Below are 17,944 nucleotides of genomic sequence, written 5' to 3' on the forward strand. Positions count from 1 at the left end.
AAGCAAGAGAATGTCTGGTCATTACAAGTGGATACGTTTTAATGGTTCTTTGGGGTGAAGGAAGTGACGGAAATGTACTTTTAGTAGACATACAATCACATGTTCGGTAATGTATTATTGCTATGTGATTGGATTGCTGCATATATAAAAGTACCATGTATGTAGAATGTATATGTAAAGTGTGACATGTAAACTGTATGTATATGTAAAGTGTGACATGTAAACTGTATGTATATGTAAAGTGTGACATGTAAACTGTATGTATATGTAAAGTGTGATATGTAAACTGTATGTATATTTAGCAAAAAAGCTGCAGAAACAAAAACATATATGTGTGTGCTCTGAAGAGAGGTGGGATGGGGGAGGTTTAATACTCTAATAAAATACAAACTATAATAATACAAAAAGTGGAAATCACATACTGTCCTTTCTTGTTTTATTTCTTTACTTACCTATTGTTCACCTAACACCTTTTTTGCACTATTGGTTAGAGCATGTAAGTAAGCATTTCACTGTAAGATCTACACTTGTTCTATTCGGCATACGTGACAAATAAACTTTGATTTGATTTAGTCATTCAGACCTACACGGAGTTGTTTCACTATGTGTCTATTCCTATTGTGTATCTTCCTTTGGAAGCTTGAATAACTGTATTATCCTGTACTCTGCTGCAGACAAGTATAACTGTTGGGTCTAATCCAGAATGCTGATTGGTTAAAACCGCATTCCAGCCGGTGTCTAGTCCACAAGTCACCACCGGCTAAATCTATAATGTTAAAATGCCTATTTACTATGTTTCATCTGACTGTGCAATCCACTGTCTCATCAGCCCAGCCAGGCAATTTATAAACTTGATCTTCACTATAAAATGCATCTAGACTTTTTCTCACATTTCTTTTAGACAAGCATTTCATTTACAACAGCGGGAGATATGTAGAAACCTTGTTGTTTGTCTCTCCAACAATTGCAACATTGTTTCAATACTCGAATTAGATCTCCAGATGTCCCATAGTAATGAACGTGTTGGGATTTGGGATGAGAGACAGGAAGGCAGCATTTCTCTGCCTGTCGAAATCATGAATCAGCATAATTTTTATGGATATATGCAAAGAACTAGCATTAGAAAACAGGTCAAACGGAACGAAGTGCAGCTAGTTTGCAGTCTTTATAGCTTCAGTTTGAAGTGAATGTGTTAGCTGTGTTGTTGGCTAGCTCCTCTGAACAAGTGTCCTGAAGAGAGAGCACATTTTCTACGCCAGGCGAAATTGCGCATCCTTAGCTCATCGCTATGGATGTATCCAAATAAATGTCACAAGAAAACAGATAAAACAAATGCATCTACTTTGCTGTTATTCTGGCTGCACTGTTTGACGTGACTAAGTTATTTAGCTGTAATTGGTGAGCAAGCAAGCAAGGGATAAGAACGTTGCCAGCCAGTATGGCAATGGAACATTTAGAACACATGACTAGGTCGCGTCCATAGACACAGAACAAAAAGACTGAACAACTGGGTCGCATCTCTGGCAACCGAACCAATAGAACGAACGACCAGCCGGCTTGGGTAGCAACCTTGGATTTGTGTGTCGGGACTATATCTTGTGGAAGGATGAAATAGTATGAATAAATTATTCAAAATAACGTTTTGAATGAAAATATGTAAATCATTGTTTGAATATGTTCGCAACCCGGTTTGCCAACAACACCCTTTTCAATATAACCTCCAAACACTGGCTTCTCAGGTATTTTCATATTATCCTGTACTCTGCTGCAGAATATTATACCTGTATTATCCTGTACTCTGGTACAGAATATTATACCTGTATTATCCTGTACTCTGTTGCAGAATATTATACCTGTATTATCCTGTACTCTGCTGCAGAATATTATACCTGTATTATCCTGTACTCTGGTACAGAATATTATACCTGTATTATCCTGTACTCTGTTGCAGAATATTATACCTGTATTATCCTGTATTATTATTATCTGCTACAGAATATTATACCTGTATTATCCTGTACTCTGTTGCAGAATATTATACCTGTATTATCCTGTATTATTATTATCTGCTACAGAATATTATACCTGTATTATCCTGTACTATTATTATCTGTTGCAGTACTGTGGAACAGTTTCCTAAGCTACCCGAGTTTACTGGGTACAAAAAAACAACGATGACGTTAAAACAGGGAAAGAAAAAAATCATAGCATTGTCCTTACATACATAGAAAAATAGAACAGGGGAAGAGTGGAGGAGGATGATATTTTGAAATGTGAAATGAAAACCAAAGTGAGAAGGACGTTGACAAATACATCAAATATTGACTTTGAAAGTGGTGCAAACACAATGCTAACGCTGTGTCCCAAATGGCACCCTATTCACTATATAGTGTAATACATTTTACCAGAGCCTTATGGGGCCTGATCAAATGTAGCATACTATACAGGGGTTAGGGAGTTATTTGGAATGCAAACGAAGGTCAAATTATATTCATTTATGCAACAAAATTCTCATCCATAATTCAAGAGGATTGCTCCTAGCAAACACTCAGACTAAGCATGCAAGGAACACAGTGTGTGTGTGTGTGTGTGTGTGTGTGTGTGTGTGTGTGTGTGTGTGTGTGTGTGTGTGTGTGTGTGTGTGTGTGTGTGGGTGTGTGTGTGTGTGTGTGTGGGTGTGTGTGTGTGGAGCAGGGCAAAGCAGTGCAGTAGAATGGGATAACACTAACAATACAAATGTTGTTAGCGACAGTAATCTGATTATCCTGTAGCCAAAAGAATCTGAACTGACGAGGGTAGAGGATTGGCAGCTTTTGACGTATTCTAACAGCCTACCAACATACTTGATGGATGTTAACATGGTAGATGATGTGCCAAAGGGTGTTGATATTGTTGCTTCGGTGTGTGGGTCGGTGTACATGACCGTGTTGGTGTCTCTGAGCGTGCGTACAGGTGTGAAGAAAGGCCAAAAGTAACAGCATCAGCGAAAGTGTGTTTCTGGTGTGTGGAAAGAAAATGGTTCTTTCATAGCCACTTCAATTGAGAAAGTTTGTTGATAGTATGACCATCTGTAAATTATCTACATCCAAATAATGTGTGACCAAAATATATTCCCCTTTAGAAGGCTGGAGGATTTTAGAATGTGTAATACACTTTATTTCAGGCAAGCTATTGTCTACGTTTCCTCAATTTGTAACCAGCAAAGATGCCTTGCAGAAGTCTTCTTAGAGGAGGGATCACCGATGTCAAATCAAATTGCAAAAAACCCTCAAGTTGTTTGTCTGTATTTTAAAACCATGTGTGGTCCAGGGCACAGAACATAAACATGACTGAGAGGAAAACATTCACAATGTCACAGTAACAACAACTTTGACTATGATTTGATTTGACTATTATCAAATCACTTAATGTTATCAATTAATTTCCACCCGGAACAGAAAGAAGAGGACGGGCCACCCTAGTGTGTGTGTGTGTGTGTGTGTGTGTTTACCTTCGCAGCCTCTCTCTATCTGGCCCACACATGCCAGGGCGTCCGACATCAGGTCCGGGAGGCGTCCGTTCAGGTCCACCGATGCTAGGCAACCCTGGAAGCCCTCTTTGGCGTGCACCAGCTTGGGAAGCTCCTTGTACGTCTCTTTGGCCACGCCACCAATATACAGGTCACCTGTGAAGGACAGGGTAGGAAAAAGATGAAGGATAGTGGCCTGTCAAGGAACCCAATCTCCAAGCAAGCAGGAGATAGGCAACAGTGGTGCTCTCTCACTGAAGCCTTATATGTTTCATAGGAATGAAGAGGATTAAGTAAGTACATAGCAGGGGGCATACGAATGGACAGGAAGGGTTAATATATCACTGATGAGGTGATAACTGGTGGCTATAATACAACCAGCATTACTTCTACTATTCAGAATGACAACGGTAAAGAACAGAAATATTGATGCGTTGCTGTTCAGCAGAACACAGGAAACTAGTGTGGAATCACTGACCCCTGGTGGAGAATAATAGCTACTGATATAAACTGTATACACTGTACAGACACAGTGCTATGTTTCTAGTCTAGAACTGAGAATATGCCTTAAAGTATGCCTCTGTATATATATATATATATATATATATATATATATATATATATATATATATATATTTATTTATTTTTATCTGGGAACAGATACAAAAAAATATATATATATATATATATACAGAGGCATACTTTAAGGCATATTCTCAGTTCTAGACTAGAAACATAGCACTGTGTCTGTACAGTATATAGTAATGGACCTTGTGATACAGTAATTCCATTGGTAGATAACTTCACAGTTCAATGTAACATTGATTTTACTCTCCTCTGATCTTCTTTAAAAAACATCCACTAACCCTGTCAAACAGCAGACCAGTACCAGTCAATTGGCTCCTCTAAGACACTGTACCCCAACGCAATAACAATAGTGCCACCCTCCGTCAGAGTATAAAGTATGTTGAGAACATAAACCCCCAGCCCCAGAAAGCCTACCCTTCAGGTCCAGGTTCTTGGCTCCCATGGTGGTCTGGGTGGTGACCTTGGTGTCGATCTTGACGGTGTGGAGGTTGTTAGTGTCTCGTGAGATCATGACGTTGTGCCAGTGGTTGTCATTCAGGGGCTTGTTGGAGTTGCCCTTGATCAGGTGAGCTCCGTTCCCCAGGTCTGATACGTAGTGCAGGTAGCTGGAAAAAGGCATTCACATGAATAATGATGCAGACACACACTCGCGCACACACAGTCCAAAATCACAAACACACACAACCCGCCCAATCCTTCAATATGAATGACTAACCTACAGTATGTCTTGACAACCTACCCCTTGACCAGCTCAACCACGATGAAGTCGTTTCCGTCCCCACTGTTGAACAGTATGAGTCCATCTGACGAGGTGGTCTTGAACTGGAAGAACAGGTGCATAGAGTAGTAGGCCTGCAGGGTGGTCAGAGCCAAATAGCTCGACCGTGACTTGAACGTGACCGGATCAGCAATGATGTTCTTGAAGCCGATCATGGCGTTGAGCTCGCAGTAGTCAATGTCACCGTTCTTACACAGGTCTACAGGAAAAATAGAATAGATACTGTAAGTATATTTTTTTGTCTCACACACACCTCTGGGGTTAAGGGCACAACATTATTAGTATTAATGATCCGACACAAGAAAACCTCCAGTAGCCAGTTCAGTCCCACTTTTTCCAACACCCAGCCCAGGACATGGACCGTTGACCTTCCAGTTACTGGTCCACCTCCCTAACCTCTGGGCTACCTACCTATATAGGCCATGCCGTTGAAGGAGAGGCTCTGGAGGTGGCCTATGAAGTTGGAAGGCACCATGGACATGAATCGTTTCTCCGTCACGATACCCGTCTCAATGTTGTGAAACTCCAACTGGGTGTGGTCACCTGCCATTTGACCTTTTGATTGACAGAAGGGAGGGTGAGAGGGGGGAGACATGGGTGGAGGGAGGTCATTCATGTCTCCAGCAGGACACATGCCACTCTCACCTCCTAAAGGTCTGGAGCCACACTTGTCCACTAGTAGAAAGGTACGTGAAATACAATGGGGTTATACACACAGGGCCGGCATCCCAACACAGATTAAGACTAATCCTGTACTACAAAGCATGTTCAATGGAGAATATTCATTGAAATATCTTTCTAGTCCATGACTAGTTTTAATCTCTGTCTGGGAAACTAGCCCCAAAATGATCGATTGTATATCAGACATTATGGACTAGATCCAACTTTGTCTGATCTAGTCCATAGTCAAACTGTGTGTCTTACCTACAAGGGGCCCAAGGACTGTCCTGAAAAGTATCACACTCATATAAAACATAGACATTGAATTAGAGAGAGGGAGGTTGTACCTTCTACAGGTTGAAGATCATCTACGGTGAGTTTCAAACTCTTTCCCCTCCTGAACACACGCACCGTGTGCCACTCGTTATCATTCAGGTTCTGACCAGCAAATATGGTCTCTGGACCCTTGCCTGTAGGACAGCCCAAACACTGGTTAACACACACACACCTCGAGACGGGGAGAAGAGACACCAGAGTTAGTGCAGTGACAGGGTGTGTTTGGGAGGAGGGGGTGGGGGGTAAAGAGAGAGAGAGAGAGAGGAGTAAAATAATACCTATAAAACAGAACATATTTAATGACCCACACAACACTACCTCAGGTTGTCTCTCACGTCATTAGGTGTAACAACACCTCATCTACCTAATCGCAGAAATCACGGAACACTGTTTTGAATTGCATACCCATTTTAGTCATTGTTTTTCTATGAGTGTGCAATTAATAACAATGTCACTAGGTGGCAGTAAAGCTCCACCACAATGCTGCATGGCTTGGCGATACATAAGGGTAAGACAGAGGGAAACAAACTCCATCTTGATAAGTTTAACGGTAAATGCCATTTCAAACCTTATTCTGCTGTGTCTGACCTCAATAAAATGAATTGTAAATAATGATGTTGAGGAAAAAATAATAGTGATCACGAAAAACACCTCACTCAATCAGACGAATTGTAAATAATGATGTTGGGAAACAACAAAAAAATCATAACCATGAAGTAAACATTATTCAAGGTTCTAGTTTGAGCACTGTAACTGTGAGGCAGCGAGGGAAGTGTCTTGTTAATGAATAGAAGCCGGACAGTACGCTGCCACGAGGAAATAAGGACTGTGATTTTTTGAAGAGGGATTTACTGACATTTACTCCTGAGGTGCTGAACTGTTGCACCCTTGACAACTACTGTGATTATTATTATTTGACCATGCTGGTCATTTATGAACATTTGAACATCTTGGCCATGTTCTGTTATAATCTCCACCCGACACAGCCAGAAGATGATTCCTCTTTAGGTTTCTGACTAGGTGTTTTCCTAGCCACTATGCTTCTACACCTGCATTGCTTGCTGTTTGGGGTTTTAGGCTGGGTTTCTGTACAGCACTTTGAGATATCAGCTGATGTAAGAAGGGCTATATAAATACATTTGATTTGATGTCATAGCTGCATAATGGCTAACTGTGGGGAAAAAAAGAAAACCGCCCAATGGTGTTACCAGAAAGAACCTTCCAGGGGATTCTCTAAAGAGGGACATCTAACTGAGTACATTACATTTTGGCTGATGGCGAGGCAACTGTGCCTTGAAGAACAAGTGATGTGTTAAAACAAGTGATGTTGCCAGCAAGCCTACCAGAGGTTTGGCATCCCATTTAATGTCTACGTCTGATATTTTTACAACATAGTGACTACCTCACTATATAACTTTTTTAGTAATAATATATTTTTTTAAACTAACACTTGTGTCTTGTCTTTTCCTAGTAGCACTGACTTTGCTGATAGCTACTTTATTGAGGAGAAAAGTACTTACTATGACTGTGATATGTAGTTGTCCCACCTAGCTATCTGAAGATGAATGCACTGACTGTAAGTCTCTCTGGATAAGAGTGTCTGATAAATTACTCAAATGTAAATGGGTGCAATGCTCTTTTTTAAATAATGAGAGCTTCTGGTGAGTAGGAGCTCCAATGTAGTTATATAGGGAAAATACTATTGACGCTCGTTGTTTTATATTTAAATATGTAGTTTGGACCAAGTGAAGACACTGCATTGCATTCCCACTTCATGAATTATGAATTAAAAACCATTAATTAAGGAGGAAAGGCAGTTCCCGTAGTAGAATATGTCCTACTGAGGGCTGAGGAGAACAAAGCCTTATCTCCCCTAACTCATCACCAAGAACCCAGTGAGGACACTGGACTACGTCTTATGGCAAGTCAGGACATGGTACCAGATAATGGATGTGAAGAGAAAGGAAAATGTCTTTGTGACTATGTCTCATTTCCTTCATTTAAGAGTTTCAGAGTATATACACTAAATGTATTTGATGTACACTAAATAAATACACACAAACACACACATACACTCACTCACTCACACGCACACACACACACACACACACACACACGCACACGCTCACTCACACACACACACACACACACACACACACACACACACACACACACACACACACACACACACACACACACACACACACACACACACACACACACACACGCTCACACACACACACACACAATCAAAATGCTCAAAGTCAGAGATGGAATCACAGTCAGTGTATTTTAAATTATCTCCTTCCATCTGGCACAATATGAATCACTCCTCTCCTCAACAGAAGACAATAAGATTGAATCAAACAGAAGACAATAAGCTTGTACAGGATCAGAATCAGAGGCTGGAGTAGATCCAGTTGGAACACCGATCATTTAGTTTTCTTATAAAGCCACACTGTTTCAGATTCAGTGTCCCAACATTGGGCAATTTGATGCTATGAGATATCTTACATGACCTTCGACCCAAGAATTTTACAGTGTGTCAATACAAGGAACATCTATCCTCCTGAAACATCTCCCCCCTCTTTTTCCTAAACGATTTCTCTCCTCTTCCAATTCTCTTGGCCACAAGGACAGAGGAATGGAAGGCAAAGCTCAATCCATCCTTTCAAGTGCCCGAACTCCATCCCTCCATCCCATTATTTCATATATCGCTCCCTCTCCCCCTCTCCCTCACTCCTAATCCCATTCTCCAGGAGCCTGGTTTCTATCCTCCCCGGCCCTGGTGGGGTGTTTAGTGCTTACAAAGCAAAACGGCGCCTCTGAGATTGAGTATAATATCCTAGTGCTCCGGCTGCCTGTGATTTGCATACACATTGAGGCGTTCAGGCTTTGAAGATTGCAGAGAAAGAGGAAAATAAATAAATACCCGTAAAAGGGTTGACTGGGATGAACCTGGTCCCCATTAGGGTTGTGCTGAATGGCGGGAACCCGGTAACCAAGATTTACTGGGATTTAACGCCCAAAACCACTCACTTTTCCCGGGATAAATAACGGCGAGAAACCGGTAAATTATAATAAATTATTTATATGAGCAGAATGAACAGCATGGTGTAAAATTGAACTGTTAAATGATATGCAATGTCTAAATCTGGCTTCTCTACGGCCTCTGCATGATGAATCAAAGCTCAGGGTGGGGACAGACAGCCCATCTCAGTACAGAGCGCAGTTCACAGTGCATGTAGATCTCATCATGGTTAACTTTTTTTTCTTGTGACAGGTAGGCCTACATTTGCTGCGGCATAGCCTTTGATACAGTAATATAAAGACCAAATGTGTAACTAATTTACCCATCTCCTTCTGGCTGTCGGGAGTCACCTTCTTTTTTTTTATTGTAAAGAGTCATTCATTTTTCATTGCAGCTGTACAGTGTTAAAACAGCCTACCACTCGGTTATCACTGCTTAAAATCGTTGATCGCAGTCTTTCTCTCTCTGCATAAACTCCCCTTCACATTGCATCCAACATAGATAACCCTGTTCTAGATTTGATATATAGCAACATACAGGCCTAGCCTACCTCTTCCAGGTAATACATTCAATGCTGTATTAACATTATGTCTTATATTTAGCTAATTAATGATGGGTTATGCATAATAAGTTTCTAACTTGAAGTCTATGTCTCTTGCTCCGCTGGCCTCTCCTTAAAAAAGGCTCCTTAGCTCTTGGAGTCCCATGCAGGAAACGCTAGACTAGAATGGCTTGCTGGACATAATTGTATTTGCATTTCTTATACCAGTAGACTATTCAAAGAGGAACGCAAGCTCTTTTTTTGTTGAATGTTAAATACAGCAGCCCATAGAACTCGCGGGTAGTTTGAAAGAAGAGCGAGCTCACGATGGTGGTAGGCTATAGCAGTAATTTATTCAGCCCCATAACCATTAAATCTTCATGAAGAGAAGTGAAAGCCTTCTGCATCTAATTCTAGTCCTATATTATTCAAGGATGTCATTAGAACGATGAAAGTAAGGGCAATGAAACTGTTGAAAGCATGGAAGGAATGAAGCAACAATAGAGAGAGGAAGAAGAGTTAGTAATAACATCAGGGGAAATATTACAAAAAGTAGGCTATACAGTATATGAGTCAGCCTACTAGTTATACAAAGATGCCCTATTATATTTAAAAAATATATATATATATTTTTGTTGCCTATACCGGTAACTTTGAAGGCAGCATGTGCTGCACCAGAATCGCAGGTTCTCATCTGCTTTATCATTGTTTGAACGATATGCATAATTCCTGTCAATATAATACAGATAAGTGGAGGCTGCTGAGGGGAGAACTGCTCATAATAATTAGAGGGAATGGAGTATAATGAATGGAATGGTATCAAACCAATGAAAACCATGTTACTCCAATCCAGCCATTATTATGACCCATTCTCCCCTCAGCAGCCTCCACTGATATAGTACAATACAGTACAGAAATACAGTTCACAATCAAAAAGATTAGCCTACTGGAGCTAGTTTAATGTATTTACCCAAGAGAGCTTATACAGTGCCTTGCGAAAGTATTCGGCCCCCTTGAACTTTGCGACCTTTTGCCACATTTCAGGCTTCAAACATAAAGATATAAAACTGTATTTTTTTGTGAAGAATCAACAACAAGTGGGACACAATCATGAAGTGGAACGATATTTATTGGATATTTCAAACTTTTTTAACAAATCAAAAACTGAAAAATTGGGCGTGCAAAATTATTCAGCCATTCTAACACCTGGATATGTTTATTTTTGAACCATTCCATTGTAGATTTTGCTTTATGTTTTGGATCATTGTCTTGTTGGAAGACAAATCTCCGTCCCAGTCTCAGGTCTTTTGCAGACTCCATCAGGTTTTCTTCCAGAATGGTCCTGTATTTGGCTCCATCCATCTTCCCATCAATTTTAACCATCTTCCCTGTCCCTGCTGAAGACAGGCAGGCCCAAACCATGATGCTGCCACCACCATGTTTGACAGTGGGGATGGTGTGTTCAGGGTGATGAGCTGTGTTGCTTTTACGCCAAACATAACGTCTTGCATTGTTGCCAAAAAGTTCAATTTTGGTTTCATCTGACCAGAGCACCTTCTTCCACATGTTTGGTGTGTCTCCCAGGTGGCTTGTGGCAAACTTTAAACAACACTTTTTATGGATATCTTTAAGAAATGGCTTTCTTCTTGCCACTCTTCCATAAAGGCCAGATTTGTGCAATATACGACTGATTGTTGTCCTATGGACAGAGTCTCCCACCTCAGTTGTAGATCTCTGCAGTTCATCCAGAGTGATCATGGGCCTCTTGGCTGCATCTCTGATCAGTCTTCTCCTTGTATGAGCTGAAAGTTTAGAGGGACGGCCAGGTCTTGGTAGATTTGCAGTGGTCTGATACTCCTTCCATGTCAATATTATCACTTGCACGGTGCTCCTTGGGATGTTTAAAGCTTGGGAAATCTTTTTGTATCCAAATCCGGCTTTAAACTTCTTCACAACAGTATCTCAGACCTGCCTGGTGTGTTCCTTGTTCTTCATGATGCTCTCTGCGCTTTTAACGGACCTCTGAGACTATCACAGTGCAGGTGCAATTATACAGAGACTTGATTACACACAGGTGGATTGTATTTATCATCATTAGTCATTTAGGTCAACATTGGATCATTCCGAGATCCTCACTGAACTTCTGGAGAGAGTTTGCTGCACTGAAAGTAAAGGGGTTGAATAATTTTGTACGCCCACTTTTTCAGTTTTTGATTTGTTAAAAAAGTTTGAAATATCCAATAAATGTCGTTCCACTTCATGATTGTGTCCCACTTGTTGTTGATTCTTCACAAAAAAATACAGTTTTATATCTTTATGTTTGAAGCCTGAAATGTGGCAAAAGGTTGCAAAGTTCAAGGGGGCCGAATACTTTCGCAAGGCACTGTAGCTAGCTACATCTATGGGCTTTCATGTTTTTCTGTCCCGTGTAATGTGCAGTAGCTTATATCATGTATTTGGATAACGACACAATCATTTGGGCTTTTTTGGGCATGGGCTCATTAAATGTATTTAATATATGCCTCATCAGGCTCAGGCAGCATCAGGTAGAATGTTCATGCTGATCAAAGCTCTAAACAAATCCAGAAATCTTTATATGATTTATAATGCTTTATAATGCTTTATAATGCTTTCGAATGACACTTGCGGTTTCGGTGGGAAATACCAGGTTACCCGGGAGAAAGGGGATTTATTCTCGGGATGGAAAAATTTTTAAATACCGGGACAGTATTCTACCCTAGTGTGTGTGTGTGTGTGTGTGTGTGTGTGTGTGTGTGTGTGTGTGTGTGTGTGTGTGTGTGAAAGAGAATGGTGGTGCACGAGTGCTTTTCAAAGTAAAGTGTAACGGAAATTAACTTCTTTCTTTGGATGAAAAACGTGCCCAAATTAAGCTGCCTGCTACTCAGCCGTAATTAGTAAATTGGGATAGAAAACACTCTGAAGTTTCTAAAACTGTTTGAATGATGTCTGTGAGTATAACAGAACTCATATGGCAGATTAAAGATTGATACAGATGGATTCCATACTTAGTTTGGCATGTTTCTACGGGCTGTAACGGAACTTTTTGAACTTTTCCTCCGACAATCGGCACGACCTGAACGCCCTTTTGGATTTGTTTACCAAACGCCCTAACAAAAGAAGATATTTGGACATAACTGATGGACATTATTGAACAAATCAAATATTTATGGTGGAATTGGGATTCCTGGGAGGGTATTCTGATGAAGATCATCAAAGGTAAGTGAATATTTAAAATGCTATTTCTGAGTAATGTTGACTACCCAATATGGTGGGTATCTTTTTGGCTGCCTTGTTGTCTAAAGGCAGTACTCAGATTATTGCATGGTTTGCTTTCTCTGGAAAGTAAAACATCTGGCACAGCGGTTGCATTAAGGAGAAGTTTATCCAAAGTTCCATGTATAATATTGTCGTGTCTTTATCAATGTTTATTATGAGTATTTCTGTCAATTGATGTGGCTCTCTGCAATATCACTGAATGTTTTAGAACTACTGAACGTAACACCCCAAGTAAACTCTGATTTTTTTATATAAATATGAACTTTATCAAACAAAACATACATGTATTGTGTAACATGAAGTCCTATGAGTGTCATCTGATGAAGATCATCAAAGGTTAGTAATTAATTTTATCTCTATTTCTGCTTTTTGTGACTCCTCTCTTTGGCTGGAAAAAATTGCTGTTTTTCTGTGGCTTGGTGGTGACCTTTCACTGGCTGTTGGGGGGGGGGGTTCCGCTAGACAGGTTAAGAGAGACCTGGAGGTCATATGGGTCACATCTCCATGGAAGGAAACCAGACTGCACGCGCACACACACACACGCACGAACGCGCACGAATGCACGCATGCACACACACGCACACGCACGCACGCACACTCACACACACACACACACACACACACACACACACACACACACACACACACACACACACACACACACACACACACACAGAAAGACAAACACACGTACTTATACAGAGACACGGAAAACACTAATTGAACAGTCAACCAGTGAGTTTTTTATGACAGGTTTAAATAATATTTATGTTGCATTTACAGAGATTGTCTTTTGTTTTAGTGAGTTTAATAAGGTATTCTTGCTTATTTATTCACATAGTTATTATGTTCTTACAGCCTCAGAACTGTTTTTATTTAGGAAAGAACCAACATTATTATCAGCTTCTGCTAAGTTACTGATGATTACATCATCCTACAGATACCAAGTTGTAACAAATCAATACTACAACAACTAAACACGAACCAAACAAAAAAAGCCAATCTGTGTGTGTGTGTGTGTGTGTATTTTTAGCTTGTCGTCAGTCAGTGCATGTTAACAGTGTTTAAGTTGAAGTGGCAGCGGTTTCTTCGGGCAGAGCTGAGGACGCCCGAGGGAAGGGAGCCGAAGACCCCTAATTGACAGTGATGTGTTTTTTGAGTCTGTGCTGTGTGTGTTTTTTCTTTGAGTCTGTTCTGAACATGTCATTCTTCCACAAAGCTGAACCAAGATGCCGCAAACTGACAACACTAATTAACGCAATAAATAATGAAGTGGTTTAAAAAATAATAAGGAGTGAAAAAAGAATGACCTGGTAAAAAATGGAAAAACAATCCTTGGAAGTGGAACGGTTACTCTATCCAAGTAGAAGATGGTAACTGTATGTAGCTAGAACAGAGTTGTAAAGCTGCATTGGTGTTTGGTGCTTTTCTTTTCAGGAATGGAAATGAAACATTTTCCTCAGACCCAATTAGGCTAGGTCTGAGTCGACGCAAGGAGCCTCATTCTCTCCTTCACCTTTTTCTTTATTTTATTATTGAGGATGAATATCTACTTCCATTCGTGCATTCCCAAACGCTGGCATCACACAGTCATGTCTCACCTCATTTCTGAATAATGTGTGCCAAACACAGACACGCATGGTTTATTTCTGAAGTCAACGTGCCAGTCAACAGTGGTCGTGCCAAACGAGCTTCAGTGACTCTTGCTATTCAGGTGGAGATCATTTGATCTAAGTGCCTCAGGCTGCGTTTACACAGGCAGCACAATTATGATATTTTGCCAAATGATTGGTAAAATAATTGATTTGATTGTTGAAAAGACAAATAATTGGGCAAAAGATCAGAATAGAACTGCCTGTGTAAACACAGACTTACAGTTTTGAATCAAAGTATGTTTACTTATAAAGCAGCAAACAGTTTTTTTTATCACATAACCATACAACCCTTCTGTTCTAGCTACACAAAACAAACACTAGGAAATATGTGTGCATCAATGAGAGAGAGAGAGAGAGAGAGAGAGAGAGAGAGAGAGAGAGAGAGAGAGAGAGAGAGAGAGAGAGAGAGAGAGAGAACAAGAACTTTAAAGCGGCCATCAGCAGCTGAAACAATAACAATCCATCCCCGCCCCTGTTTTGGTAAAAAGCTGGCGAAATGTAACCACTCTCCAATTCATAGACTCATAGACACAGCTATGGATGCAAAGACTGACCATCCACAATTATAGACTATAGTTTTAACCATGTTTTGAAGTGTGTTTGTTTACATTTACTTTGTTAACAAACATTGGAGTAAAACAAGTTTATACTTTGGGTTCTGATGGGGTGCAACATTTGAACTAAGCTCATGAGTCATTTATAAGTTATATTTTTCAAGAATCAATGGATATATATATCATTCATTTATAAGACCAAAAATGGATGTAACAACTGCTGATTGTCGCTTTAAATGCATCAAAAAAATGATTTACTAAAGAATATATCTCCACTACCCATTTCCTTTTCTGCTTTTGTGTATGTATGTGAACATTTTTTTTTAGATTAGCTACCTACACAGAGACATGGCACTAGATCCACGTGCTGTATTTGAAAGAAAGACAATCTACGGACAGATTTGTTTAGTGATGGGAATGTATTGGTATGTACAAGAATACACATGTGTGGAAGGCACTACAGGTGTGTTTGATGTTCAATGTTTGCAGAGATTATACTGTAGTTGTGATTCCACAAATTAGCACTGTGCTTAAGGATGGAGAGTGTATGGAATGTTGGAATGTTTACAATCAATTTGCATACACAATGTACAAAATGCATGCAGAATTCTTAGTTGCATTAAATGCTATTTAGCATAGAAATAGGTATTATAAATCACCATTGGAATTCACGGGTAATGCTATAGAATAGCCTAACTGTTGTTGCAAACCATTTATAATGTGAATTATTTTTGATGCTCCTATACACAGACCTTGCTATGAAACCAGCCTCCAGATATAAATTCAAATGTACCCTATCAAATATTGCATCCGTTCGTGTGACTCAGCCGTACCTCCAGCCAGACTAAGAGGACTGGATGCAGAATGGATGAAGACAATCTGGATGGAGGAGACAGAACTTACTATGTTATGTTGTTGCGAGTGTGTTTCTCCATAACAGTGGAGGAGAGTCAGTGTGATGGAAGTGAAGGTAAACCCTAGAGATCTAGTGTGTATTGTATGCATCAGGCAGTACGGAGCACAGGAAAGAACGGCTCATCTTTTCTGACTCTTGAGGACTCTTCTTCCATCATTAATTCATCAATGTCCCTGAATTATAAATACAAGGACAAGGACAAGTTTCCTCCTAAAGTATTGCAATGTAGCCTCTGTAGCTCCACACTCATATACCCCCCTTCTCTCTCTTTCTCTGTCCCTCCCACCCTCTTTCCTAGCAGTCCTATTCTCTCTTTCCCTACCCTATCCATTTCTCCATCCCTACCTCCCTCTCACCTCGCTCCATTCCACTACATCCCTTATTCCTTCCTTCCCTCCCTCCCTCCTTCCCTCCTGGCAGTCCTACTCTCTCCACCCCTTTCTCTCTGCTCTGTGAGGCAGGTTAATGAGAATAATAAAATCACACTCCGTATTTCCTCTTCGCTTTGAAAAGCCTCATCAATTTACCAGGCGCCAAGATAGACTGAGGGAAGAAAGAAAGAAAAGAAGAGAATGACGAACAGAGAGAAAGGTGAAAATAAAATACAAGAAGAGAATGAAGAATGGAGAGAAAGGTAAAAAAAAAAAAGATTGAAAACAAGGGAACAGGGGGAAATCATCCGTGGCTAAAATACCTCTGTTTCCAAGCATGCGTTTTATATCAGTCTGTTTGAATTTAGGAGCGTCATCAAGGCTGGTAATTAGAGACAACAGAGTGTGAAAAATCACTGTTGACTGCCATGTTGGGGGCTCCTCATTAATTCCAACCCATCCCTCCCTCTCCTTCCTGTATCCCTACATGCATCCTCTGACTTCTCCCTCCCTCTCCTTCCTCTATCCCTCCATTCATCCTCTGCCTTCTCCCTCCCTCTCCTTCCTCTATCCCTCCATGTATCCTCTGCCTTCTCCCTCCCTCTCCTTCCTCTATCCCTCCATGTATCCTCTGCCTTCTCCCTCCCTCTCCTTCCTCTATCCCTCCATGTATCCTCTGCCTTCTCCCTCCCTCTCCTTCCTCTATCCCTCCATGCATCCTCTGCCTTCTCCCTCCCTCTCCTTCCTCTATCCCTCCATGCATCCTCTGCCTTCTCCCTCCCTCTCCTTCCTCTATCCCTCCATGTATCCTCTGGCTTCTCCCTCTCCTTCCTCTATCCCTCCATGCATCCTCTGGCTTCTCCCACCCCTTCTCCAGCAGTTTGTTTTCTGTAGGACAGCAGATGCAGATTCACACTGCCTGACTGAGGCCCAGAACATACTATAATGCACAGTCCATTATCTCCCATGAAATGGTCTGTATGCTATGCACTGGTCTGTACTGGTCTATATCATACATAATATGTATATCCAAGGTATAGGAAATTGATTGGAATCATAATGGCAATGTGATTTTTTTCACCATTAGCTGTTGGGGAAAAAAAGAAGGAATATTGCACATCTTTGTCAAATTGGTCTGAAATCATAATGCAAAACATATGACATCTACATATCTTGTACCTAAATAGTCTACTTTCTGGCACACACATTTAGATCACATACATTCAGGTCACAATTTAAACAAACATCAAAATATAAGGCTTAATAAAACCTTCATAAACCTTTTTTAATTAAATAAAGGTTAAATAAATAAAAAATAAGGCCTATAAAGGTGTAGTTTGTTTAAAGAGGGATCTACATTCATGAGTAAACAACATTGTGAATAGAGATGAAAGAGTAGCAGTAAAATAGTATTAACAAAGGAGGTAGAGTATTAAATATGAGCAGTCTTTACTTACTGGCAGTACAGTTAATCTTGATACAGTCTAGATGGGGGAGAACAGATGAGATGTCAAATCCTTCACTGTGACAGCTGCAGACAATATTAAAACTTCCCACCCCTCTGGGGACGACACACGGACCCACGGACCACACCATGATGCTCTCTACCACGGCCCTCTCCTCCTCCACACCTGACTCAATGTAAAAGTTGATGGGGTGTGGTAGGAAGAGCATGGCAACTACTACTTCACAGTGCCAATCAAATGAGT

The 17,944-nt window shown here is 40.5% G+C and overlaps 1 protein-coding gene across 32 annotated transcripts in view; it reads right to left on the reverse strand.

Annotated features, from left to right (window-relative positions):
* Positions 1-17,944, reverse strand: part of LOC110498787 (neurexin-1a) — a 560,879-nt gene that overhangs the window by 279,115 nt on the left and 263,820 nt on the right. For all 32 annotated transcript variants that reach the window (XM_036956170.2, XM_090212981.1, XM_090212979.1 and 29 more), the window contains 6 exons: positions 17,693-17,719; positions 5,882-6,004; positions 5,286-5,429; positions 4,836-5,073; positions 4,511-4,701; positions 3,491-3,664 (listed from right to left, as the gene is read on the reverse strand). In XM_036956170.2, coding sequence (XP_036812065.1) covers positions 3,491-3,664; positions 4,511-4,701; positions 4,836-5,073; positions 5,286-5,429; positions 5,882-6,004; positions 17,693-17,719 — 897 coding nt within the window. The remainder of the gene's footprint in view (positions 1-3,490; positions 3,665-4,510; positions 4,702-4,835; positions 5,074-5,285; positions 5,430-5,881; positions 6,005-17,692; positions 17,720-17,944) is intronic.

The sequence above is a fragment of the Oncorhynchus mykiss genome, chromosome 20, assembly GCF_057628025.1.
Source record: "Oncorhynchus mykiss isolate SJ-2025 chromosome 20, ASM5762802v1, whole genome shotgun sequence".
Lineage (NCBI taxonomy): Eukaryota > Metazoa > Chordata > Actinopteri > Salmoniformes > Salmonidae > Oncorhynchus > Oncorhynchus mykiss.